The sequence below is a fragment of the Drosophila novamexicana genome, unplaced genomic scaffold (genome assembly GCF_003285875.2).
Source record: "Drosophila novamexicana strain 15010-1031.04,08,12 unplaced genomic scaffold, DnovRS2.1 tig00000008-arrow-pilon, whole genome shotgun sequence".
Lineage (NCBI taxonomy): Eukaryota > Metazoa > Arthropoda > Insecta > Diptera > Drosophilidae > Drosophila > Drosophila novamexicana.
The window spans coordinates 3,084,345-3,109,903 of NW_020824765.1; the positions used below are offsets into that span (position 1 = coordinate 3,084,345).

Below are 25,559 nucleotides of genomic sequence, written 5' to 3' on the forward strand. Positions count from 1 at the left end.
AATCTCAGGGGTACGATTTTGACTTGAATTTCGACTACAAAATATGAAGTCAGATTTAAATGCCAGATTATTATAGAAGGAAAATCATTGACAAAAAGCCAAACCTTATGAAAATCGGATGAGATTTGACCGAGTTATGGTGGTTAAAAATTTGGACCCATGTCTATATACGAATCTCAGGGGTACGATTTTGACTTGAATTTCGACTACAAAATATGAAGTCAGATTTAAATGCCAGATTATTATAGAAGGAAAATCATTGACAAAAAGCCAAACCTTATGAAAATCGGATGAGATTTGACCGAGTTATGGTGGTTAAAAATTTCGACCCATGTCTATATACGAATCTCAGGGTACGATTTTGACTTGAATTTCGACTAAAAAATATGAAGTCAGATTTAAATGTCAGATTATTATAGAAGGAAAACCATGGACAAAAAGCCAAACCTTATGAAAATCGGATGAGATTTGACCGAGTTATGGTGGTTAAGAATTTCGACCCATGTCTATATACGAATCTCAGGGGTACGATTTTGACTTGAATTTCGACTAAAAAATATGAAGTCAGATTTAAATGCCAGATTATTATAGAAGGAAAATCATTGACAAAAAGCCAAACCTTATGAAAATCGGATGAGGTTTGACCGAGTTATGGTGGTTAAAAATTTCGACCCATGTCTATATACGAATCTCAGGGGTACGATTTTGACTTGAATTTCGACTAAAAAATATGAAGTCAGATTTAAATGCCAGATTATTATAGAAGGAAAATCATAGACAAAAAGCCAAACCTTATGAAAATCGGATGAGATTTGACCGAGTTATGGTGGTTAAAAATTTGGACCCATGTCTATATACGAATCTCAGGGTACGATTTTAACTTGAATTTCGACTAAAAAATATGAAGTCAGATTTAAATGCCAGATTATTATAGAAGGAAAACCATGTACAAAAAGCCAAACCTTATGAAAATCGGATGAGATTTGACCGAGTTATGGTGGTTAAAAATTTCGACCCATGTCTATATACGAATCTCAGGGGTACGATTTTGACTTGATTTTCGACTAAAAAATATGAAGTCAGATTTAAATGCCAGATTATTATAGAAGGAAAACCATTGACAAAAAAGCAAGCCTCGTGAAAATCGGTTGAGTTTTGATCGATTTATGTGAATGGAAAAGTTTGGCCTATGTCTATATAAGAAATTTGAGGGTACAATTTTTACATTAATTTTGACAAAGAATAATGTTATAGAGATATAGATTATAAGTGTGTTTGAAGGCTAAGTATACTGTTTTGCCAAACTGTTGAACAACTTTGACATGGTTATTGTCAAATTATATACGTACATATTTATTGTTTTTATTAAATCTAATAAATGTTTTTTATTGCTTCCCAACCCTTTTAACAGTTTTAGAAAAAAATAATACAATTCTCGTAACAACATATCCATAATTATTTGTACATAATAAATGATGGATTTCGTGACACTTTCAAATAAGGATAGAAGGTAAATAGTCAAACTTAAAAAAAAGTAATTTTAGTATTCATTTTTATCCTGTGACTGAACATCTTGCACGTGTTTTAACTAGAACTTTTTTAATTCACTTTTGTATAAAAGCTAATGTGACAGATATACGTTAATTTATTCAAGAATAATTATATAAAAACTGAAACAATTGTAGCACTCTTGAATCCTTCCAGCTTAAACCACGAAACGGTGTACATGACTTGGGTTAACGGTTGGGCGGCGGCCACTGCCACTGCTATTCTTCGAAATTTGAATCTGAGAAGTACCGGATGTCACCATCTCATGTACTAAAGATGTTTTTTCTGCCCGCCGATGCCCCCTTTTACCCTAAAAATAATAAATAAAAATAATAATATAATATTATATTAAAATTTGTGTTTTATTTAAGGACCATACCTGTCGAGATTTTTGGTTACGGGACTCCACGATAAGACTATCCGGAACCTGAAACAGACTCTCACTGCGAGTAATCAGAATATTTGTTAAGCGGCAACATAATGCAGCCATTTTAACTTGATCAGCAATGCAGTTCTTATCAATCGGATGTATATAACGTGGTGGAAAAAATGATGGTGCAATAATCGTGGATACATTATGTAAATTCATCTTATTAATGTCTTTCAAATCGATAATAAAGTTGAGAAAGCGCAAAATCGAGCGAAGAGTGTTGCGGTTTTCGTGCGGAAGCATCTGACATAAAATTGATAATGCTCGTATTTGGTCCATTGGGGGTAATGCGTGACATTGATAGAAAAGTTGTATTAGTTCGCTTGTAAGCAATGGCTGGGGCAGCTCACGTAACCAACGCTTAAGCAAGGCACTTAGTTCATGCACACTGGCATTGCCAAGCAAATGTGCGAATTTTTCTGGCTTTTGATAAAAACTTGATTCTAATTCGTTGTAAATTAATTCAGTCTATAAGTTAATAAATCAGTATTAATGAAATCATTGTGAGAATATTTCTACCCACCTTCTGTTTTTGTCCAGCTACGCGCAAAATACCCTCTTCTCTTGCACCTCGCTTCATCAGTTCCTCAAGTAAACCTTCTAGAAATTTGGGTACTAATGATGAGTCCATGCCAGTTATTTGTTGGTCACGACGTATGAGTGCATTCAAGGAAACTCCAAACAAGCTGCCCTCCTCCTTGCGACGTCTCTTAAATGGTTTTCGTTTGTCTAACGAAACCTGATTCCGATCAAAGATTGTAGCTAGCTCCAGCCAAAAAATGGGCTGCAAACGTTTCAGTTCCGTTTCATTTATTATACTAATGTCGGAGCTGTATTCTTGTATTATTTCGCTGCTGTCTACAGTGTCAATGCCATTCTGACTAGAATTTTCTCGGCACATATTTTCAAAGCTGATACCGTCTCTTGATGACGGAGAGTTACTCAATTTCTGCTGAAGAGGTTCTAGGTTAATTTTGTTCAGTATCTTCTCAGGCGATGACAAAGTCGAAGACATAGGCGCTGTATTTGGAAACTCATCGCTAGAGTCACCGGATGAAGTATTGTTTTCACTCTGTGAATCCCGTATAAGTTGCCCACATACTCGTCTGAATTGAGCAAATCAGATTACTGTACAACTGGCGATCAAAGATTTTAGTACTGACTACTTACCCAATAGAGCAAGAAGGATCAGAGCCAGAACGATTACGTGGTAAATGTATAGTGCCAATGCGCGAAAATCCGAGTAGCTCAATACCTTCTGAAGAGTACATGGGTATGTCGCAGCGTACCTGGGATCCACGAAATATGTCCGTGGATGTGGAACATTTTAGTGGGGCACTAGGAGTCCGTCGAATTTTTTGCTTGACGTGCTTGTTAAGCGGAGGGTACCCACTGGCATTGTAGTTGGCAGTACTGTGATCAGAAATGCTAACAAAGCTTGGTCTGTAAGAATGCAAAATTATGAGATAAGGTAAGCTTAAATGAATACAACTTACATTGAAGTATTGCCCCATACATCGTCTCCGTGTACGGAATCTAAAGAGTCTGGAGTGGCACTACGGGATCTAGTTCCCGTACTTGACTCCTGTCAATTATTTATATAATGTTTATCTTTGAAATATTGTCGATATTTACAGCTTATTTGCTAAATTTGCATACTTACGTCAAAATCGCGAAAGACATCGCGTATATCAGGTTTGCGTTTTGAACGGTTTTTAGTACGCCCTCGTACAGTGTGATTTAGCGCCCGAACACGTTGCTTAATCGCCTCTGCATGAGGCCTTGATAATGTGGCCAACACTGGCTCAAGATCTGTAGAGCGTAGCTCGATACCCTGGAATGTAATATAAGTTTAAAATAAAATTTAAATACTGTCCCGTTGCTTGCATTCCTGTGACAACATTATTAATAAGAATTTCCTTTTTTATTAATTATAGCCAACATATTGGATAAACTTATATGGAATAAAATGAAATCTTCTTAACTTCTTCAATACGAGAAACTCGATCGTGTTTGTATGTGGGGTACTTGGAGGGAAAATCTGAGGAGCCTGCAATGTCAGGTTTCAGCCAAACGACAATATCAAAAACAAAGCAGTCTAAGGTGGAAAAGTTTGAATTTAAGACCTCTTATATTTATATAAGTAAGCTGCAGCCACAAGAGGAAAGTCAGACTTCTTTTTGAATTTGAATTCTTTTGCTATTCAATATTCCAAACATAACTCCTTTCAACTGTGTTTAAATATTTCGGATGAACACGTGTTTGAATAAGCTAACTTAAATTTTCACCGTTTAACTTGGAACTTGAATTTTTGTCCCATATAAAGGCTTTTATATCACAGCATCTTAGCTCAAAATCAATATATCAACTTCAGGGTTACGTATTATACTTAGTTTTCTTACCTGTTCAAAAGGCCGCGTCAATTCTGGATATCCAGCTGAAATTAACCATTCGGCTTCCATTTCGCCATCTGTGTAATATAAATTTATGAATAAAATATCAAACACTTTAAATATAGTAAACATTTTGCATAAATAATTGATTTATAGTTCATTTTGACAATTAATCAATGTATTTTACCCATTTCTGTGGGAGCAGAATTAAAAAAAGGGCAAACTGTATGAAAAGCTTACCTTCATATTGGGTTTCCGGCTCGTTGCATGTCAAATTGGTCTGCAACAAATATTCGTTGAGAAACTCCGTATAGTCCTGATCGCATGTGTTATCCATGGAAATGTTGCTGTTCATTTTGCTAATTTATATTTTTCTGTGATAGGTTTTAAATATGGCATTCTGTTTAATCAATCACAAAGCGCGGATAGAATGGATCGCCGCCTTCCAAATAATTCATCCATATATTTTCTGTTATATTGAGCTAATGTCACTGGAATAATGTACAAAAAAAGGTAGGATTTAAATTTGATATCAATTTATCAGATGCATGCACTATCTGTTCTTCATATATTGTAGATACAAAAAGCTGAAATTTACTTCTTCACATTGAATGGATCCTAACTTATATAACAGTTCCATTTTCCCAGTTCTACTACAAACAATAAATCTAAGGCGCTCGCTAGGAAACTTAAATCAAGGTATTGCATAAGTTCAATCTTAAAATTGGCTTCATCGCACCGCCTCAAATGTGACGCATTTTAGAAGCCTTCGCAATCAATGGGGATTGTAGCTCGGCAATTTTTTCTTCCAGTTGTCCGACGTTTTTTAACGATGATCATTCTGCTTTAGCTCTTGAACTAGATTGATCCCACAAGGTCGTGGGTAAAACCTATAATTTATAATATTTATATATATTAGTTTGAACCGGTTCGGCTTAAGCCAGATTTTCAGGCTGTGATGTCAAAAATCGTGGATGGTAAAAGGGAAAAACATAACTTTTGAAAACTTTTGATATATATATATATATATATATATAACAACGTTAAATTTTTCTTCAAATAAAAATGTTTTTTTTACCTATTTTCTACATTCTTGAGAAATAAATATTATATAAATAGATACATAAAGATACCACTAATCTACCCTACAGTCAGTGGGTAGAGCGAAGACTTGGTAAAAAACAAGCAGAAACCAAAGTTGTCCCGGATCTGGAGGTTCATGCAGATTTACACAATCGATATGAAAACGGTATGTAAATTTGAAATCTTTTGTTTGGCTATATTATCAATGCTTGATCGGAAGAAACATAAATTTTTTGCGCGCGACACACATCACAAAAATATTTTTATGTGCGTTTTATAGTTAAATTTTGAATGTACATTCATTCGTTCATGCTTGTACATCAAATTAAATGTATGCATGTATCATATACATATGAACATAAGTAAATGTCAAATATATGCAAATATACAAGCTGCATTTGAAAGTTGGTTAGTTATTTATTTTTGTTTATGTATATATTTATATGGGATAACCACATACCATATTCAAATACATACATATGCATATATAAACAGACATGCACTCATACATATGTATATTTAGTTACGTAGTGGAGAGAGTGAAACATGTACATACATAGAGATGGACTTATGAGTAATTGTATACATACATATGTATGTCATAGAGTACAACGCATTAATATATATAAATTATCACTTTATTGCTTCAAGAAGTGCATATCAATATAAATATATGTATTGGTGTTAGTCCATATGCACTTGAGTATGTGGTTAAGCGAAAAGGGAAATCATATTTTAGTTATGTTATACTTTTCTTTCACTTCCTATATATATGTTTGTATGTGCACTTGCTTTAGTACTCTCAATAATAATTACATATGTTCATATATATGTATATATGTGTGGGTATTTATTGAATGTATAAATGCAAATACATATATGAATACTTTTCTGTGCACTTTTGAAGATTTATGTACGTATGAATATACATGTATACATCTGCAAATAGGTATTTCTACATCTACATATGTATATGTAGTCAATTTTGTAATTATGCACGTACATTTGAATGTAGAAAACTATGTTTGTTATTAGAATCCGAACGCATGCAACATTACGAACCGAAAATTAAAAATGGACTGATATACTAAGAATGAACAACTTCAACTTCACACATGCACGATTGTATATATGAATCGATGATTATACATGAAAGTAAGTGTATGCATGTGAACATATGTATGTGTTACTGTATATATGTATGAACGTCGACAAAATCAGGTTTAAGTTGATGCGTGAGCAACAGGTTTGCATTAATGTAAGCACGAATTGATCCCGACAAAATTGTCGAAATCAATATATCGCTTTAAGCTGCGATGGTACTCTAAGCATTGGCAATTTGAAGTAAACATGTAGATAGCTTCTACTGCTTTTGGCATATGATTCCAAAAATATCGATAGTTCTCCAAAGACTATTTTAACTATTTTAGTGTAAAAGCAGAGACTTCTTTACATATTTTAAGACGTTCAATTTTTTAATTGCATTCAATTTTTATCAATAGCTCTAAAAGATTATTAAAAGCGGATATATTGCAGAATGTGAGTGGCCAGAGCCTGCGTTCATTTGTAATACAGAGTTTTCCTTACCTAGCATTCTACGGGGGAAGGACGCAACCATAGAAGAAGAGCATTAATATTATATATATATTTATATATTGATATTTAATTAAAAAGGTGCTAATTTTAATTGATAATAACTAAGCCTTTGATAAGACCCATTATCTAGAGCCCTTTACCACTGCGTCAATGTCTGGCTATTCACTGGAACACCTAGCCGAGATTACATTGCGACCCACACAACGTAGTTCCGGGCCATATTCTCCTTCCGAGGAGTTGAGGGTGTCCAGGCTCCGTTGCTTGAAGAGCTGCCCCTTGGACCACCTCGCTGGAAAACCCGTTGCCGCACAAGCCAACCCTCGCCAGACTTTACCGGAGTGAGTGCCCTGGAGGGAGTGCGAGCTGAGGTCCCGGTTACTCCCGGCTACTGCGTCCTGCGAGCTCCCGGAGGATTGGCAGAGCAGATACTGGCAGGTGGAAATGAAGCATTTTATTCGCCTGCAGCAGGGTTTTGATACTGGTATACCGTCTGGAATACGCCGGGCTGAAGCTGAGTCCAAGCAAGGGTCAGTTTTTCCGCACCAAAGTCAATTATCTGGGACATTGCATTCCACAATGGAATGAAGGCGTGCCCTAACAAGATTACATTGGTGAAGGATTAGCCACGTCCTCGGAACCAAGAAGATGTGCGGTCCTTTGTGGTCCTATGTTCCTACTACCGTAAATTTATCACGGACTTCGCCACGCTAGTTCGTCTGGTCTCTCTGCACCCACCGACTATGCTAAACGAGGATGACTCTGACTCTCCGACTCTGACGATGATTTTGTCTTAGCTAGGCAAAGAAAGGCGGGCTTCCAGTTGTGCCATCTTGGACAAGAGCCGGAAACTAAAGCTTACTGGCATATGCTCGAGTCTCAGAGGGGGGCAATGTTACGAAAAGAGAGGAACCAGCATCGTTCCTTTCCAGCGTTCCTGCTTTGTCGCTACCTGCATTTTCCATTGAAAAGCGGTGGATTTCGCGAAAAACTGAATCAAGTAAATGTTTTAAAGGATCTTTGAATGGTGACAATACATATAAAATAAAATGAAAATATACGATATCAAATTTGGTGACTCCAGTTTTTAAAATCCAATAGATTGGCTCAAAAAGTGCGTTTTAGATTTTTATTGATTGCTTGGAAACGCAGAAACTTATCGGTTATCGAAAAAAAATCCGTACTCTGCAGGCACTAGGAGGGCGTAATAATGAATAGACCATCAGACATACGGAAATGGTTAGATCGACAAGGTTGCTAATCGAGAATATATAAACATTATTTATTAGGAGATGCTTCTTTGTGTCTGTTACATACATTTGTAGAAAAACAACATACCCTTTACAGACATTTTCAATGGGTATAAAGACTTTATCACTAATGGTGGATTTTTACCATACGATCATCAATCTAATTTCCAATTTTTTTTTATAGAAATATTTAATATATGAATATTTTATCGATGTACCTTTAACTTATAAATAATTATCTATGCAAAATAGAACTTTAATTGTGCAGTTTAAGTTCAAATATTCAGGTAAATTTATTTTGACCGCTAGTATAAATATTTGCGATTGTATCAAATTGTGACACAGCTCACATATATAATATAGGAAAAAATAAGTTAATACACAAAATGTGCCTCAACATAAACAAAGTGGTGCAACATTTGGTGTTGCCACATAGTCTTTAATATTCTAAGCTATCGCGCAAACATATCGGAAAATCGATAAGCGTGTTGTTATTCAGTTTTTAACAACTCACCACGAAAGACTTCAATGGCAAACAAGTTTTGCAGTTATTTACAATTTTCCGTTCATAGTAAAACTCAACGCGCTTCTTTATTTCTTTTGGACGCGTTTCTGTACGTTTCGTGACATTTACATACATATTTACAACCAAAAGCGATGGAAGTGTGTAATATTAAATAAATACGTACATGCATTTATAGATGCATTTATATAAATATCAGATTGTGCGCAATTAATTGATAATATCGTGCCATATAAACAAAATGTAAGGTACATACATATGTCGCATAAACAAAATATATGTTGGTGGATATAAACAAAGTGTACATACTAACAAAATGAATGTATGTATCTAAATCCTATTTAGGTTTGATAAATTGTAGAAACATGCATATATAAACAAAGTGTACATATACAAGCAAATTTTATTTGACCATATATGCACGTATATACATAAATATGTATGTATGTGTAATAAGTATGTAAGGTGGTAAATACATACGTAGAAATGTATGCTTGCCGCTTTCTCAGGCAACTCAAGAATGGTTTAATATATACATACGATACAAATGCGTATGTGTGTATACATGTTTTGAATGAGCAGGCATTTCTTACCGTAAACAAGACGCACAGTTAATATACACTTACACACACACACACAAACAAATGTATGTATTTAATACCTGAAGGTATCAGGAGCAGCACCATCAACGTGCCTAACACGCAAACATATTTATATAAATATGTTTGTAAATAAATATGTATGTCGGGCACGTGTGTTAAATCTTACAGTTGATGCTTGCAACGACCAATTATAAATTAATGTTAATCAAGTGCATACATACATACATATATCGTACCCTTGTAATTTGTAACCAAAAATTGAATGAATGCAAGCGTATTATGTGTGAAAGGGGTGAGTGTTTTTGTTGCATTTAAATACGTATAATATTTGTGTCCACATCGATCTGGCAACATAAGCATTTACAATTACAAACACATACCCACATACACACATACATACACACTCATGATTGGTGCCAGTTTTCTGGTAATGCAGTAGACACCGTGTTCTTATGGCAATGTGTGTAGAAATGATTAAATGGATGCACATCAGACACAAATGTCGCATTTGTATTGTGTGCGTGTACTTGTCGCCAGGATTGAATATATGTATGTATGTGTACTGTATTTCAGCAGCGTCTCTACAATGCAAAGATGTGTTATTAATTAATTGTTAATCAAATATTGTTATGCAATGCAAGGTTTTATAGTAGTATGTAGGTTTTTGTATATGCAGATTCACTATTCACTATTTGGAGAACCTCCGTTACCTACAAAATTGAAAGAAGTCATTTTTGGAGAAATATCCTTGGCTTTTGAAATATACTCACATTTTTATGCGATACTAGGATCCTTCCGGAAGTGCGTGAAACCTGCGCTTAGAACCTGTGCAATACTCTCCTGATTTATTAAGCTATTAACATGAAATAGGACAACCCAAAAGGTGGGTAGATATCAAGGCTAAAGAAAATAGATTTTTTCTTCAATTTAGGGGAATCGGTTGGAATGGGGTGTATCCAAAGGATTAAATATTCGTGATATGTAAACGCTGTAGTGTCTGCAATTTTGAAAAGCTCCAATATATCCTTAAAATACTAGGTTTCGATATAGATTTAGTGAAAATGGAATGGAAACTTGTACTGCGCGGTTACTAGGAGGACCTATATTCAAAATACATTTTCTAGATCCTATAGGTCCTGAGATCGAAGCGTTTATACATGCGGACAGACAGACGGGCAGGACTAGGACGTCAATGGTTACTTATTAAATTGACAAAGAAACCCCTGCTTAATCTTAGGCCCAATTATTTACTTTAAAGGTAGAAAAATCCATAATTCCGCAAAGTTAATATTTACTATATATATGTATGATCTATACTTGCTTTGCTTGCAAGGGTGTTAAAGCTTCGGCACTCCGAAGACTTTTACTTAAACGTAATAAAAACAATTTTGTAAAATTCACTTTGCTTTTTTTCAGATGACTTCGGTTGTGAGTGTCGCTAACTGATCAAAAGTAATCTATAATAATGGACAAGCACACATGCGCAAGCCCGATATGTTAGAAACAAAGAAATGAAAAATAAAAACATTCTGAACAGACATCAAAAACATAGTTAAAACATGTTCCAATCTGATATTAATGATCACTCACTGATGCCTGTTATACACGAATTCGCCATATATTATTAATCTTTAAAGCTCAGCACTCGGCCGTCCTCAAAAAGTCAATAAGAGTTGTGCTGTTCAAATTAAATATCAGTCATTTTTTATTGCGACACGAAAAATGTCATTTCTAGTGAGGAAACATTTTCTCTTGTGGAACATAATAATGACTTTTGTGCCGCTATCTGTAGCAGGTCTAGATGCAATTACGGGCTTACAAGGCGTTCCAACATGGATGTAAGTATTCAAAATGTGTTCATTTTATAAATGTATAACAGCATATTATTTTCCCAATTTTTTAGGTGTACATAGGTTCAATTATTTTGCAATAATGCTAAAGCTTTTGGTGTCTTAACATTAAATAAATATGTATTTCTAATATTGTGGGGGAAGTGGTCGTCGCCACTTTATCAACAAACCATTTAAAACAAGTAAGAGTGTGGAAGGCGCCCGACTAGGAGGTACTCGCAAACGAGCTCGTAGTGCCAGCATCACTTGGCGTTGGCAAAAGTGGGTTCAGGATGTCTCCTAGTCGGAAACTCCCAATCTCCTGGAGCATTCTTACTTGTTATGCACAGGGAATGCACATTAAACAAATTTGTAAGATTGTCCATGTATTTATGTATTTATGTACGAGTACAAACATACATAGGCGATTGTGATCTTCATTGATGGCGCCACTTACATTGTTTAGCAAATTCATTCTTAACCAAATAGCTCAGAGAGTTTTGACGCTCTTATTGTACATCCAAGTCCTGCATCGAGTCGACCCAAACATGTTTATCAACAATTATTACGGTCGTGCGGGGCGTGACTCGAATTATTTTGTGTCGAGTTGTGCGAGTTTCTAAAAAAATATTTAGTCGGACGACTCAACGGAAACTTTGGTTCAACCGAAAGAATAAGCTCATTCTGCACACTTATTTGCCTGCGTTGTTGTTGTTTTTTATATTTTTCAAACTAACTTTGAACACCATTTTCCCTGATTAGAATTTCGTTTTTCAAGGTTTAGGTTTTTTTGTATTAAGTTTCGTGAACAGTTTCGCATTTAAGACATACCCTAAATATAAAGCTCTGGTCAAATTAAGAGTCGGCGCGATTAATAAAAACTAATTTTCGTTCGCAAATTCCATATGAGATAATGCTGTACGAACTATAATGATCTGGTCCGTCCGAGACTGCGGTATGTGCTGCCTGCAACAAAAAGACAAGTGGAAAAGCTTTTGAAACTGAGAGACGCGCTTGCAAAAAAATGAGATTCAGACATCGCTTTTAATACTAATCAAGAATCTTATTATGGGATCAAAGTTGCCTCATGCCATATAGCAATACTTTAAGCATTTCGTGAACAAATAATGATATACTCTGCTGATTATAAAAAATATATAGAATGCATTTTCATTACTTTTAAGAGCATTCATATATAGCTTGGAATCGTAATTTCCGGCTTACTCTTAAGCTTTTAATTATAGTAAATAAAAGTAGACATGTATATATGCAAAACTTACAATTAATCTTACGAAGATGTTTAAGGCTCAATTAGTATAATAACTTGTCAAGGGTGTTGAATTTCCAGTATACCTAAGATAGATTTTCTAGCGTGTTTTATTTTTTATTCCGGATCGCTGACGCACTCGCCGTATTGATAAGCACTTAAGTATAACTGCCTCAATCTTTGACTCACCATGTTGAGTTTTGCGTATAAGTAAAAAAAAAAAACAAAATACGGAGGCTGTAGCTATTTTCGAATGCCAGCATGTGAAAAAACTCTCGTTCAGATCCATGAATTAGTTTAAAATATATACTTATCAGGAGCGGTTGTACCAACAGAGTCTAAGCACTTAATACATAAAAAGCTCTCTTCGTATACTATACGCACTACAACAAAATACATGTTTAAAACCCGACGAATAGCTGATAACACTCGAAGCAACTAGAAGCTTAACTTGTTACAACAAGAATCAGCAAGATTTTCAATACGATCCGAGCATTTACCGAACAATTTTCGTGATAGACCCACCTTGAACTGGAAATGTTTTTCAGCGTTCTTCCCAGTTTCCTTTTGGTGTTCTGTTGTGTGGCACCTGCATATTCCGTATCGAGCACATGGGGAAACATTTCGAATTCGGCGCAATTATTACATGCCGAAAACGTTGTGTACGGCTCTTCACCCGGAAAATATGTGGATCATGAAATTAAATATCCAACCAATGTGAGCAGTTACAGTTACATCCGTGGTTAAATCTTATATGTATTTATTAGTGTTAAATATACTCGAATAAGATTGCATGCCATTTGCATTGTTCCCGCATTGATTCAATTTCTTTCTGTTAATAAGTTTCAATTATCCTATATAAGTGTATAAACCGGGTAAATGGCCACATCTTTGACCTTATAAATATTTTGTCTGTTTTCCTCTCATCCATTTGCTTGTTTGTTTGTATAAAGGCAGATTTTTGTAACTTCTGATGTATGTATATAGAAAATTTCGTGTATGTTGCATTTAGCAAGTATGCTTTTAAAAGTCTATATTGAACGATGATCCGAAAAATGTAAGATTACAAATAGATTATCCTAGACTAGGAGGTTAGGCTATATGCGAATACATATAGGTATTAGTATTGAGCGGATCCTGCGGAACTCTGATGGTTAAATACTTTTGATTGAAATCCTTGCGATAGATTTTAACCCTTACCACAAATCTGTTTCCGATTTCCCAGTTAAACTAGAAAGCACTCTTCATCTATAGCTTGCAAATCTTTTAAGTATCCTCTACGAGGGAACCATTTTAAGAACAATTGTTTTAACGTGATTCTATTATATAAAAGATTGTATATTGTCCAGTTCTGTTGCCTGTATGAACACATTGTTTAAGAACGAGACAAGAGACGTATAGTTTGAAAAGCAGAATTAGCGCATCCAGATCTTATCGAAAATCTATATCTACCACAATTTTACAGCTAGGGCTACCAAATAAGATTGTTGTTCAATTCAATTCGCACCTTCATTCATCCACCGCTGCACGCTTCAAAAATGCATCTCACTTTCAGTTTTAAGCTCACAACATAAAAGTTACTGCATTAAAAATATAGTTGTACGGTCTTAACTTTCATAATCAATGCGTCTCATTTCCATCGGATCCCAATTTTTATTACAGTGTGAACAAATTGTGGTCAGTGGCGTCGGACTAAATTATTTATTTTTTCCATTTCTCTCATTGATATTTCTAAGATAACCCGCATATGCTTATATATAATCACAACTGCGCATATTAAACATACCATTTATAAACTAAATATTCGATAGTTTTCGTTCATAAAAAAGTTCACATCAATCAACCGCTTAAAAAGATAAAATATTATAATTATTAAAATATGTATTACAACCCAAAGTTATTGTCGCTAAGTAAAAGTAAATAAATGTGCTAAATCGTACAATTGTCGAAAACATTTAAATTTAAAAAAAAGAAGAGGCAATTATAGTCGACTTTAAATAATTTACAGCGCAAACGTACAATAGTACAATTAAAATGATTTAGATTTCGTTAAAGTAAATTTAAACCAGTTAACGTAATAATTTGATTTAGGGAAAGGCACGAATAATGCCATTGTAATCTTTTCTGCTGATTTTTATTCTTTAAACCTTTTTCTATCTATATCTTCTTTGGCTCCGTTTCGAGCTCTAAATGTGTAAAATTAATTTTCCTTGTTTTAACTTCAGATTTACTTAAATCTTTTTATGTGAGCCTAGTTTCATTTTTATAGAGCAGCTAATCCCACTATACCAAAAGAAATAGCTTTGGTTAATATTTTCTTGATTAACAAGTTTTGGAAATACATTTACAAATAAGATAGAATAAATGAGAGTACAAAACATATATCATTGTAAAAAAAAGCCCACATCTTCATCTTATATTGTACATAAATATATGGAAAATAATTTAACACTATTTTAATTACGCACGCAATTTTGTAAATAGTTGCACTCGAATAAACGCTTGTGAAAAGTACACTACCTAACAAGACAAAAATATAAAAGTTTTCGGTTTCCACACTTTAGGGTATTGGTAATGGGCGCATCATTACGGGCATACGAGCTTTCGACCAGGTGACAAACAACACAGGAGGTCATGCTACGATTTATTCTGGAGGCCCTGGTTTTAACTTTGTCAACATCAAACTACAATCACAGTATAATTATGGCTTAATATTTCGTGTTGAAATTTATGGAAAATAAATAACTAAACCATTTTTATACAAATATATTAAGAATTAATTTTAAAACAAATTGGGGCTGTAATATTTAAACGTCGTGATTTTTAAGGGATTACTTTAAGTAACTAAATAAATAGCTAAGTAATTTAAATTGTTAAGTACCCAATTTAGTTTTATATCTTTGAAAAGCATATCAATTTGCTAGTAAAAATAGTAACAGAAAAAGTTAAATGCTTGTCGAATATTTTATACAAACCGCATGTTGCATTGAAAAACTATTTATGCTATTGCGCAACTGATTCTCTTAAATGTTAGCTATCAGAGTTCCACAAAACATTTGCCGAATATGAATAAGAAGCACATAAAACACAAAATGCATACTAGATACACAAAACATATAGGTTTATTATAAGACACAGTTATGTACCCCAAATTTCAATCTGAGACTTAATGCCACTGCCCCGTGCCGAGGTAAATTTCACGGTGACTGTTGTTGATCCTACACCGCCACTCGTAATTTCAGCGGTGGCTCCTCGCATTTTTTTGAGATTTGTTATATTAATGTAGTCGATATTTTTTGCCGTTCCTGCCTGAGTTAGCGTGTATGTCTTAGATGTTGTCTGCAGCAGCGTCTTACTTTTGGAAATAGTCTCACGTGCGATAAGTGTGCTAGTTGTCAGCTTAGCACCATACGTGTAGTCGTAGCCTTCGCCATTATTTCCGCCTAATCCATGGGTCACGCAGACACAAGTGCACACCAAGAGTATAAATACAAGAATGCAGTTCATTGTATTTGGGCTAAGAGTAAAATTTGAACTGATGCTTCGTTTGAAGATTGTCTCTCTTTTATACAGCACTTCCACTTCCAAACGGGAAATCGCTGCCTACAGTTGGCCTACTTTGATAACTTAACATTGAAAGCACCTTTGACAGTAATGGCAACACCTGGCTACCTATCTATGATAAGCATACACTGCGCATAGATCCCCCAAATATGTTGAAACAGCTGTAACTGTTCTTTGATGATGTCTCAACAGCATACAAAAACTTGAAAAACCCGTTCATTAAAATGAAAACTATGTTTTTGAGGGAAAATCAATTTGTCTGTTCAATTTAATCAAACACGGTAGGTTACCAAGGTAACCAATTTTCGTCATACCAAATATCCACTATACCTCAACAATGCACTTAGTCTTCAATAATTCCGAATCAAAGATATCTTCGGAGTGTCGAAGATTAATTAAATTCTTCCTATCGTACATTTTCGAGTTAGAAAAACGGTCTTTACAAAATTTGATCTCTTTAATTCTTTGATCAATAAAACTCGAACACAGCTCTTATAATTGTTGAGTAGATATCCATGAATAAAAGTGGATTTCTATTAGCTTGTAAATATCATTATAAATCTTATAAGTTAAATCAAAAATAAGATTATTCTCGTCGAGGCGGCTCGACTGTAACAAGATTTGAAATACGCAAATTATTAAAGAAAACGTTTTCATTCCTATCACACTGCGAAGATGATATATAAGTTCATTTATTCTTTTACATTTGCTGAACTCTGTCAGATTGGTTGATTATGTCATATAGCTGGCATGGGTACAATCGGCCGGTTGTTTGGTTGTTTTGCCACCGCCAGGATTATGTGGAACCACCCTATTATGTGTTGGTCTAATAAAGTTATGGACACAAATCTGATTCTGGAATTTTTAATTTATTAAAGATACATGTTGTAGCACAACAGTTCTATAGTTTTAAAAACTTATTATACTTAAAATAAAAATCTAAAAACGTCCTAAATTTTCACAGCTGTCTAGGGATAAGGTCGCCATTTATCGAATTTGGCGCGCAGGAAGAGCAGCTAGCTAATACGAGTATACCGCTAAACATCACTAAAGATGAACAGGCGTACATGCACAAGGAAGGCTTGCGCAAGCTTGGTACATTTATAAAGCCGGTGGATCTTCGTGATTCTGAGACAGGCTACGTAAAGGCAGACCTTACGAAAAGACTGGAAACTCCAAGCGCTCAGGCTCGGCGTGTACATCCGATTCAGGAGGAAATGGATCAAAAGCAGATAATTCTGCTTGACGAAGATACCGATGAAAATGGTCTTCCAGCCAGTCTTACAGATGAGGACCGCAAGTTTATTGTTCCCATGGCACTTAAAAATGCATCGCCTGAGTTACGATGGGCCGTTCCTGGCAAAACCCCTGTTGCTACAAGTACAACACCCACAAGGTCTGGTGTGGCGTCGGCGGCAACCCGGCGTCGAAGCACAACAACGTTTACAAGCACAACACCGCCGCCTGACCCTACATCAAATATTGACGACCTTAAGAAACACATACTTTTTTTGCACAATATGACAAAAAGCGACAACAACTTCGAGTCTAAATTTGTGAAATTTCCAAGTTTACAAAAAGAAAAAGCAAAACAGTCAACAGGATCTACTCCCAGTATTAAGCGGCCCCAAAGACCAATACTTCAGTATGCCGCTCCCATAGCTCCACCCACACGCAAAGTACCTCTCGGAGCTCACACACCAGGGCAAAAGCCGTTCGGTGGATATTATCACAATGAAGAAGAAACAAACAATTTTTTTCAGACGATCGATACCAGTGGTACAATCGATCGTAGTAAAGAACGCGGAAATGCATTCGATACAGTCCCCCAGGTGCATCTGCTGAGCGAGGGACAGTCAACGTCAACAAAAAGCGTTCCAATGACAACAACGCCGTCTATTTTGGATACAACATCCAAGCGAACTACAAAGCGTCCGGTTTGCTTGCGAAATCCTGACTCTCCCAAGTGCGTGCGCCAGCGGCAGCGTGAGGAGCAGCAACGCCAGCGTGAGCGCGACGAATGGTTTCGCGGCCAAGCTGAGTTTATGCGACCACGCTTCGAACCTATCGTGCAAACAATAAATAACACTAAACGTTTTGCTGTGTCAATTGAAATACCCGATTCATTCAAAGGACAATCTGCTTTGACACCTTCGGACGAAGCTCCAGCGCTTCAAATTTTATCGCGTGTCACACGCTCACAGCCCAAACGTCGCTATCTTAGCGGCAGTCAAGGATATCAAGCTGCAGTCTCAGTTGATAAGCTTTCACCGCCGGCCAATTATTTCGCACATGACATTATAATGACTTCAGCGGGAGTCTCCAATGATCGTGATTTTATGCTCGCAAATATGCACCAGTTTGGAATGATGGTGCCAAAGGATCAAGACAATGAAACTACGCCCACTCCAATGGCTTATTCCGAGACTATAGATCTAAACCCGGATAACTGTTACGCGCTCGATGGGCTTACATACGGACAAAAAAAACTGTGTGCCTTGCACACAAGCGTTATGCCAGCGATAAGTCGAGGAGCGCGAGCATCCATACAGGTATGTTATATAACCCTTATTTGTATTTTTATAACTCTCTAAGTGCACGATATAAATATTGTTTCGCAAGGAGTATGTATACAAATAATCTGCTATATATAACTTTTTATTTATAGGAATGCCAATTTCAATTTAAGAATCGGCGTTGGAACTGCAGCACAACAGACGATGTTACCGTGTTTGGTCCCATGACTGGCTTAGGTAGGTGTTATTTAGAAAACTGTACTGACTGACTGTATATTCCACGTGTCTTTGCCGTTAACATTATAGGGTCACCAGAAATGGCCTTCATACATGCACTAGCTGCAGCTACTGTGACCAGTTTTATTGCTCGCGCCTGCAGAGATGGTCAATTAACGTCGTGCGGCTGTTCACGAGGTTCCCGACCCAAACAGTTACACGATGACTGGACGTGGGGAGGCTGCGGGGACAATCTCGAGTACGCATACAAGTAAGTACAAATTTGATTTATGGGTTCACCACATTATAAAATTATGCAAACCTATCAACTGCCGTTTGGTAGAATAGAATTTATTGTATTATATTTTAATTATATATATATATATTGTTAGATTTGCAACAGATTTTATTGATGTACGCGAAAAGGAGACACGTCGCGGAACTCGCGGTGCCGGCAATCCCGAGCGGCGTGGTACGCATCAATTGCAACAAAAACGCAAGCAGATGGAGGCTAATGGCACAAAGGACACTGGAGAGTCCAATTTAAACATAACGAATTCCAAAACTACCAAACAGCTTCCCAATGAAGCTTTGACTGATAATAATGCAACGTCAGCCATTTTGTATGAACTTCAGGCCAATGCCACCAATAAAAACAAAGATATATTTCTTGATACAAATTCAACAATAAATTCCACATCATTTGCACCGCCCAAACAAGATGAAGAGGCACGCACTAGCCCCGACGATCTTTTGGAGCTTCAGCAGAGAATAACCAAGGAAATTCTAAATTCAAAATTAAAAGAAACAGAAATGCTCGAATTACAGGTGAGACTTGTAGTTTAGTTGGCTAGAAGCCTATATTAATTAGCAATGAGGAACATTAATAAAAGTGCATACTTCCTCATATGGAATAAATATATAATATTTCGTCAATCTCCGACCTTTTTTATAACAGGAGAAAATCAATCGGGAAATTTTAAACTCAAAGCTTTTCCACGGAGACACCAACGCCAAGCGCCGTAAACGCAAGCGTAAGAATCAACGGGCCGTCAGTGGTGAGGCTCCTTTTTTGTCCAATACTAACATGAAGGCTCGGAGTCTAATGAATTTGCACAACAACGAAGCAGGCCGAAGGGTAAGACTCTATAAGGTTTTAATTAATAAACTAAACTACCTATTAGAATTGGGGTCTCTAGGTTAAAAATACAATTGTTTTAAAATTGTGGCTTTAAGTAGTGGATATTTCTTTCGAATTTATTTATTTTTCTTCTTGATGTGGGATGGATGGGACCGGGAATGGCAATAGCTATAAGATTGAAGATACTTGCTCTGTATATTCTATTTTACTATTTTAAATTAATACGCGAAAGTTTAATGAAAGAAGTTTTACTTTTCAATAAATAATTAAATAAGTAGTAAAGCGTAGAGTGAAAATATTAATACACAAGTTACATTTTGAATTAATGTGTTTTTTCTTTTTTTAATTCAAACAGGCCGTCATTAAGAAAACACGCATTACTTGCAAGTGCCACGGTGTCTCGGGTTCTTGCAGCTTGATCACGTGTTGGCAGCAATTATCATCCATAAGAGAAATTGGTAAGTCCATTAAGGGGTAGATTAGAAATTGGGAAATGTTGGCCACATAAAATCTAAGTGAATTAAGTTTATAAATTACATGGCAGCAAATAATTGAGAATACGAAAATCTTCCAAATGTATAGTACAGTAAATTAATAAAATTATATATAGTCACACATAGTTGATCAACTTTATACATTTACATATAACAAATATTTGTATTTTGTAGGTGATTATTTGCGTGAAAAATATGAAGAGGCTACAGAAGTAAAGCTTAATAAACGTGGACGTCTACAGGTAAAAAACAGCGAGTTTAAGGTTCCAACTGCCCACGATTTAATTTATTTGGATGAGAGCCCCGACTGGTGCCGGACTAATCGTCTCTTGCAATGGTCAGGTAAACGTTTTTCCCCATATGCAGTGTATGAATTTATGTATATATTTATATAATACTAATTTATGTTGTTTATTAGGTACGCACGGCCGCGTCTGTAACAAGTCCTCATCGGGGCTTGATGGCTGTGGTATACTTTGCTGTGGCCGAGGATACAACACCAAAAATATTATCGTTCGTGAGCGCTGCAACTGCAAATTTCACTGGTGCTGCCAGGTTAAATGCGATGTATGTACAAAAGTACTCGAGGAGCACACATGTAAATAGGTATTCTATAGGCAGCACAGAAAATGTCCATATGATCACGATTCACATTAACATAACATTAAACGTATTTATATATCGACTTAGAATATTATTTATTAAATTATATAAGTAACATGTCTGTTGCATAATGGATTTTTTCTTAGCCTCTTATTTACAATCAAGGTTATACCATAAGGTTTGAAAAGTGTATACGTAATACCATATACACAAAAATATAATTTAATTTCAAAATTTTAATGATAAATTATTAAATTGGAACATTTTTTTAATGCTATATGATTGACTGTGGATTATTTTTGGATCTCCGATATGTGTGTAGATTAACCTTCCAGATTATATCTTCATATGTAATGTAAGCATTTTAGCAAGTGTATCTTCATCAATTTATTATTACAAGGGTGTGTATAAAAGACTGTACTTAAAACATTAGCAGAGATATACAGTAAGGGGTTATATGGGGGTGTATTCGAGTATATAAGTGCAAGGGTTAATTTGCACAATGAATATGTTGAATGTGCTCTCTTTTGTTTTCATGCCCTGAACCCATTAAAAATTCAAATGTATGTAACAGGCAGAAGGAAACATCTCCGACTCCATAAAGTATATATATTCTTGATCTGCATCCATAGCCGAATCGATTTGGCCATGTCCGTCTGCCTGTCGCCCCGTCCGTACGTCCGTATGTATGAATGCAAAGATCTCAGAACCTATTAGAGCTAGAGTCTTAAAACTTGGAACGTAGGTCCTACCAGTGCCCGCGCAGTATAAGTTTGTTACTAATAATCGATAACTTACTCCTGTTTCAAGGTACCGTTGAGTCCTTATTGACGACGTTTTTAATACTTTTCGAGTTATACTAAATTAGATTTGAACAATTTAGGCACAACAGCTTTTATTGTTTAGGTGAAATACAATAGTGTGTCTTCCTACATGTCAAAGTGAATTCAAGTGGATTCTTAAATGGGTATTATCAAGAATCAGGAACAGCTGGCAATGGATCACTTGAAATACGTTTCGTTCGCGGCGTAATTTGTGCGTACCTGACGCTGCCTCTATGAGCGAAAGATGAATGCCAGTTATTAAATATTTCAAATCCTGGCTGGCTTGGTGCATCTCCTTGTGGTATTTTATCGAATGTTATATATGTCGGGATGACTTCATATAAGTTTGGGCTTATGTAGCTATTACTGCTGGCCAGGCTGTCCATTGAGTTGCGCCTCGGAATGTTTGAATTGAACCTTTAAGTAAGGAATTACAATAGTTACCGAACCTTATGCCGTTATCTCATTTGATTCAATATGTTCTTTAAATTTACTTACCGATGCTCATTTTTTGTAGAAATCATTTTTTCTTTATGCAGAAAATCTTTCGCTGTATTACCACGTGATAAGACGACAATTTCGCCGGAGCTTGAATTTGGTTTGATGATCCGCTTGCTGCCCTTTACCCAGATTGGTTTCTTCTTCAAAACCAAAAACATTAGCATTATGCCCACCAACATGAATACAACGACACCAAGGATCAGCAGAGATATACCCTATGAATAAATTTGAATAGGATTTTCAACATATTAACATCGTAAGTTAGATTTCCCCACCATCAATATAGGATAAAAGTACGCACTATGCTTAACATAAAATATTTAAAATGTATAAACTGGTATTTACTTTGGCACGCATTCCTTTCGAAAGCCAGGCATCGTAATATGCCTCCAAATTACCACCAATATGAACTGACTTACAGCTGAAAGGAGAAACAGTGTTATGCTGATCATCAACCAAACAAAATGTATAAGCTACGTTTGGCATTAGGTCTGTCACAATTGTCTGCAGTGGCATTGTAAAATAACAACCAAGTCCAAACTCGTCTGGTATGAGTTCCATCATGTAATACTCCTTTGTAGTTTTCGAGAACCAAAAGAGGCCAAAAGACAGAGCGCTTGTGCTTTCGCCCTGTTCCACACTAATTTTTACTGTAAGTGCCCCAAAAGCTGCAGGGGAGAAGTTGATCTGCGGCCACCTTATATTCTGTCTGTTCTCATTAGTTTTTAATGTATTGTTTGTGGAAATACACTCCAACGATACGATCTCATTGGGAATCACGGTGCCAGCTGTTGACAGTGTTGGAACAAAAATATGATTATCCGTTGTTGTTTTCGGGCTCGTAGAGGTAGTTGTTGTTGTGACAATTCTCGGGGTTGTCGTTGTCATGAAAGCAGATGGAGGTACTTCTGAATAATTTTCACAAAGTCGATCATCGAAAACCATCCAGTTCATGTATTCTTCTGGAGACGTGCAAAACATGTCTAGTTTTGAATTGTGATAAATGAAAATCTCGTTCATTTCCTTTTGCAATTGACAGTCACAGTGCCAGTTATTGGAGTTTGCGACTATTCTCAGATTATTTGAAATTTCCTGAACACCAAATATAATTTTGGATAATGTCATTAGCTTGTTATATGATATGTCCAAATATTCCAAATATTTCAAACCTGCAGAAAGAAGAACATTATTTTAAAAATTTCATAATAGTGCTCTACTCGTGCTTGCTCGACTGGGGGATACCCAGCTACTAGTTGTCTGAACGCAGTTTTAAGCTAACTGATACTCTGCAAAAGCCACAACTTATTATAAGAGCTTTATTAAGCTCTTAAAGGTTGTCGGATCCTTCCGTTCATATGTTACATACGGACGAACGGGCAGGCAGACTCGGGTATTTATGTTGATCAAGAATATATATACTTTATGGGGTCGGATTGGGTCTGCCTGTCCGTCCGCTTTCAAATTAGTTACATTGTTTAAAATCAACATTAACGGGAGTAGAGTTCACTAAACAAATGTAATTTATTTTTATACATACTTTTTTAATCGGCTTACCTTGAAAAATATAGTTTGGTAAATACTCAATATTTGAATGCGACAGAATCAGCGTCTCGACCATGGTTAATTTGATGAACGTGTCTTTGAGCAATTGGTCAGTAAAGTTGTTGTAGCTGAAATCTGCATAAGTAAGTGCACCCAAGATCGGATCAGTGCCCGTCACATTTCGTACACAATCGATACCAACTTGAAGCCTTAGATATTCAAGTTGATACATCACATAATCCAAAAAATCGGGATAAACACATTGCAGTGCCCTATTATGCTGGATAATTGAAATTCCTTTCAAATCTCCTGACACGTTGGCTAGAAATTCCTTGTCAATTTTATTTAGATGAAGGTCTTCAAGAATTATACGATTGAATATGCCTCCGCCGAATGCGCCGTTCTCAATGGCCTGTATGTTTGAGATGCCCAAATATAATTGTTTGATCTTATTGGTGTATGTAGATAGAAATCCGACTGGTACCACTGCATTGGAAAATCTATAGTTATATAGGTACAGCTCGTCAATGATATCACACGGGTCACTCTAGTTTGATGGAAAACAATGCTTAGAAAATTGAATCATTGTAAAGAAGTATATACTCACATTATCTGGGCTTGCTGTCGCAAGTGATATATCCTGCGCGATCTCGCCCTGCCGCCCATTGGTGCAGATGATACGGCACTGGACCTTTAAGCATTTTGGTGGCATCGGTGGCCCGGTATCTGCATCTCCAAGATAATCACTGCAAAATAAAACAAATAAGAGTGCTCTAGTTGAGAGTGCCCGACTGGAGATACCCTGAACCATCTTCTATCAAAACGATAACAGCTTGCTTGTCATTAAACTTTAGCCAGAAATAAACTTTTTTAATATCCTTGTATAGGTTGAGACATTTGCTAAACCTAGATCGGCATCAAGAGCCGAGTTGATAGACCGATTCGGCTATTGATGCTGACCAAGAAAATATATTCATTATGAATTGGTCGTGCTTCATTCTGCATCTGCCCAAAACCAATATACTCATATCCTCATTTTCAATGGGTTCAGGGCATAAATAGAGCCCAAACATTCGGCATCCATTAGCAAAACACGATGATATATAAATATGTACGTGCTATAATAATGATAACATAAAATGTTTATCGCGGCATAATGCGTATCGCGCATATTGACAGACGGAGAGCTCAAATAAAGTATTGTCCAAATTTAAAATGACGATAAATGCCACTCTTTAAAGGAGCAGACCAAAAATGTTGTCAAGATCATTCAATCAATATATAAAGTTTTAGACACATGAATGCAAAAATCAATAATTTTTCTCTATGTACTAAATTACCTGATGTTTCGGATAGCCTCTTTGAACATGGTGATTGCGTGCTTTATATCGAATCCGTCATTTTTGGATTCCGTTGACCTATTTGCAAGGCTGAAATAGCCAATATCATGCGCGAATATTGAGAAACCAGCCCAAACATGAAACAAGTAGAAAACAAACAGGGATCGCGATTGATTTTTTGCCGAAATTCCCAGCATTACAGCGAAGTTATTGTTCCAAGCTCAAATTGTTTTCAGAACCAGCTCACTAAACAATTGTCGATTCTATAAATTAGCTCAAATGAAAAGAATGCATATTTGT

The 25,559-nt window shown here is 35.9% G+C and overlaps 5 protein-coding genes across 9 annotated transcripts; 2 read left to right on the top strand and 3 right to left on the bottom strand.

Annotated features, from left to right (window-relative positions):
• Positions 1 to 1,504: 1,504 nt before the first annotated feature.
• Positions 1,505 to 12,187, bottom strand: LOC115759730 (rho GTPase-activating protein conundrum). Of its 2 annotated transcripts, none has more exons than XM_030700880.1 (9): positions 12,083 to 12,187; positions 4,612 to 4,862; positions 4,381 to 4,448; positions 3,642 to 3,812; positions 3,475 to 3,563; positions 3,149 to 3,421; positions 2,502 to 3,084; positions 1,928 to 2,446; positions 1,505 to 1,858 (listed from the first exon to the last, which is right to left on the bottom strand). In XM_030700880.1, the coding sequence occupies exons 2-9, from the start codon at positions 4,724 to 4,726 to the stop codon at positions 1,706 to 1,708; spliced, it is 1,971 nt and encodes a 656-aa protein (XP_030556740.1). In that variant the 5' UTR covers positions 4,727 to 4,862; positions 12,083 to 12,187; the 3' UTR covers positions 1,505 to 1,705. The 2 variants fall into 2 exon arrangements, with proteins under 2 accessions (XP_030556740.1, XP_030556652.1); XM_030700792.1 differs by lacking the exon at positions 12,083 to 12,187 and adding an exon at positions 6,458 to 6,551.
• LOC115759466 (protein Wnt-5) lies at positions 5,602 to 21,252 on the top strand. 4 transcript variants are annotated; one of them, XM_030700666.1, is made up of 10 exons: positions 5,602 to 5,620; positions 10,839 to 11,260; positions 17,047 to 18,634; positions 18,751 to 18,835; positions 18,905 to 19,085; positions 19,207 to 19,642; positions 19,773 to 19,952; positions 20,311 to 20,413; positions 20,624 to 20,791; positions 20,868 to 21,252. In XM_030700666.1, exons 2-10 carry the CDS (start codon positions 11,145 to 11,147, stop codon positions 21,053 to 21,055), a joined length of 3,045 nt encoding a protein of 1,014 aa, XP_030556526.1. In that variant the 5' UTR covers positions 5,602 to 5,620; positions 10,839 to 11,144; the 3' UTR covers positions 21,056 to 21,252. The 4 variants fall into 4 exon arrangements, with proteins under 4 accessions (XP_030556526.1, XP_030556298.1, XP_030556379.1 ...); XM_030700438.1 differs by lacking the exon at positions 5,602 to 5,620 and adding an exon at positions 8,569 to 9,142; XM_030700519.1 differs by lacking the exon at positions 5,602 to 5,620 and adding an exon at positions 8,569 to 9,068.
• LOC115759857 (probable salivary secreted peptide) lies at positions 12,789 to 15,269 on the top strand. Its single transcript, XM_030701001.1, has 2 exons — positions 12,789 to 13,235; positions 15,083 to 15,269. The coding sequence occupies exons 1-2, from the start codon at positions 13,056 to 13,058 to the stop codon at positions 15,257 to 15,259; spliced, it is 357 nt and encodes a 118-aa protein (XP_030556861.1). The 5' UTR covers positions 12,789 to 13,055; the 3' UTR covers positions 15,260 to 15,269.
• LOC115762064 lies at positions 15,657 to 16,025 on the bottom strand. Its single transcript, XM_030704154.1, has one exon. It carries the CDS (start codon positions 16,023 to 16,025, stop codon positions 15,657 to 15,659), a length of 369 nt encoding a protein of 122 aa, XP_030560014.1.
• A 750-nt stretch (positions 21,253 to 22,002) lies between the features above and the next one.
• LOC115762636 lies at positions 22,003 to 22,772 on the bottom strand. The gene is made up of 3 exons (XM_030704943.1): positions 22,723 to 22,772; positions 22,375 to 22,592; positions 22,003 to 22,293 (listed from the first exon to the last, which is right to left on the bottom strand). Exons 1-3 carry the CDS (start codon positions 22,732 to 22,734, stop codon positions 22,026 to 22,028), a joined length of 498 nt encoding a protein of 165 aa, XP_030560803.1. The 5' UTR covers positions 22,735 to 22,772; the 3' UTR covers positions 22,003 to 22,025.
• Positions 22,773 to 25,559: the final 2,787 nt, after the last annotated feature.

What these genes read in the sequence shown, in the direction of transcription:
- LOC115759730 (XM_030700880.1), bottom strand. Translation starts at nt 4,726, where the DNA reads ATGAACAGCAACATTTCCATGGATAACACATGCGATCAGGACTATACG. An exon ending in GCCGGAAACCCAATATGAAG is followed by an intron (nt 4,449 to 4,611) that starts GTAAGCTTTTCA and finishes TATATTACACAG; the next exon opens with ATGGCGAAATGGAAGCCGAA. An exon ending in TGACGCGGCCTTTTGAACAG is followed by an intron (nt 3,813 to 4,380) that starts GTAAGAAAACTA and finishes ATTACATTCCAG; the next exon opens with GGTATCGAGCTACGCTCTAC.
- LOC115759466 (XM_030700666.1), top strand. Translation starts at nt 11,145, where the DNA reads ATGTCATTTCTAGTGAGGAAACATTTTCTCTTGTGGAACATAATAATG. An exon ending in AATCTCGAGTACGCATACAA is followed by an intron (nt 19,086 to 19,206) that starts GTAAGTACAAAT and finishes ATATATTGTTAG; the next exon opens with ATTTGCAACAGATTTTATTG. An exon ending in ATCATCCATAAGAGAAATTG is followed by an intron (nt 20,414 to 20,623) that starts GTAAGTCCATTA and finishes TGTATTTTGTAG; the next exon opens with GTGATTATTTGCGTGAAAAA.
- LOC115759857 (XM_030701001.1), top strand. Translation starts at nt 13,056, where the DNA reads ATGTTTTTCAGCGTTCTTCCCAGTTTCCTTTTGGTGTTCTGTTGTGTG. An exon ending in AAATTAAATATCCAACCAAT is followed by an intron (nt 13,236 to 15,082) that starts GTGAGCAGTTAC and finishes TCCACACTTTAG; the next exon opens with GGTATTGGTAATGGGCGCAT.
- LOC115762064 (XM_030704154.1), bottom strand. Translation starts at nt 16,025, where the DNA reads ATGAACTGCATTCTTGTATTTATACTCTTGGTGTGCACTTGTGTCTGC.
- LOC115762636 (XM_030704943.1), bottom strand. An exon ending in TCTACAAAAAATGAGCATCG is followed by an intron (nt 22,294 to 22,374) that starts GTAAGTAAATTT and finishes CCTTACTTAAAG; the next exon opens with GTTCAATTCAAACATTCCGA.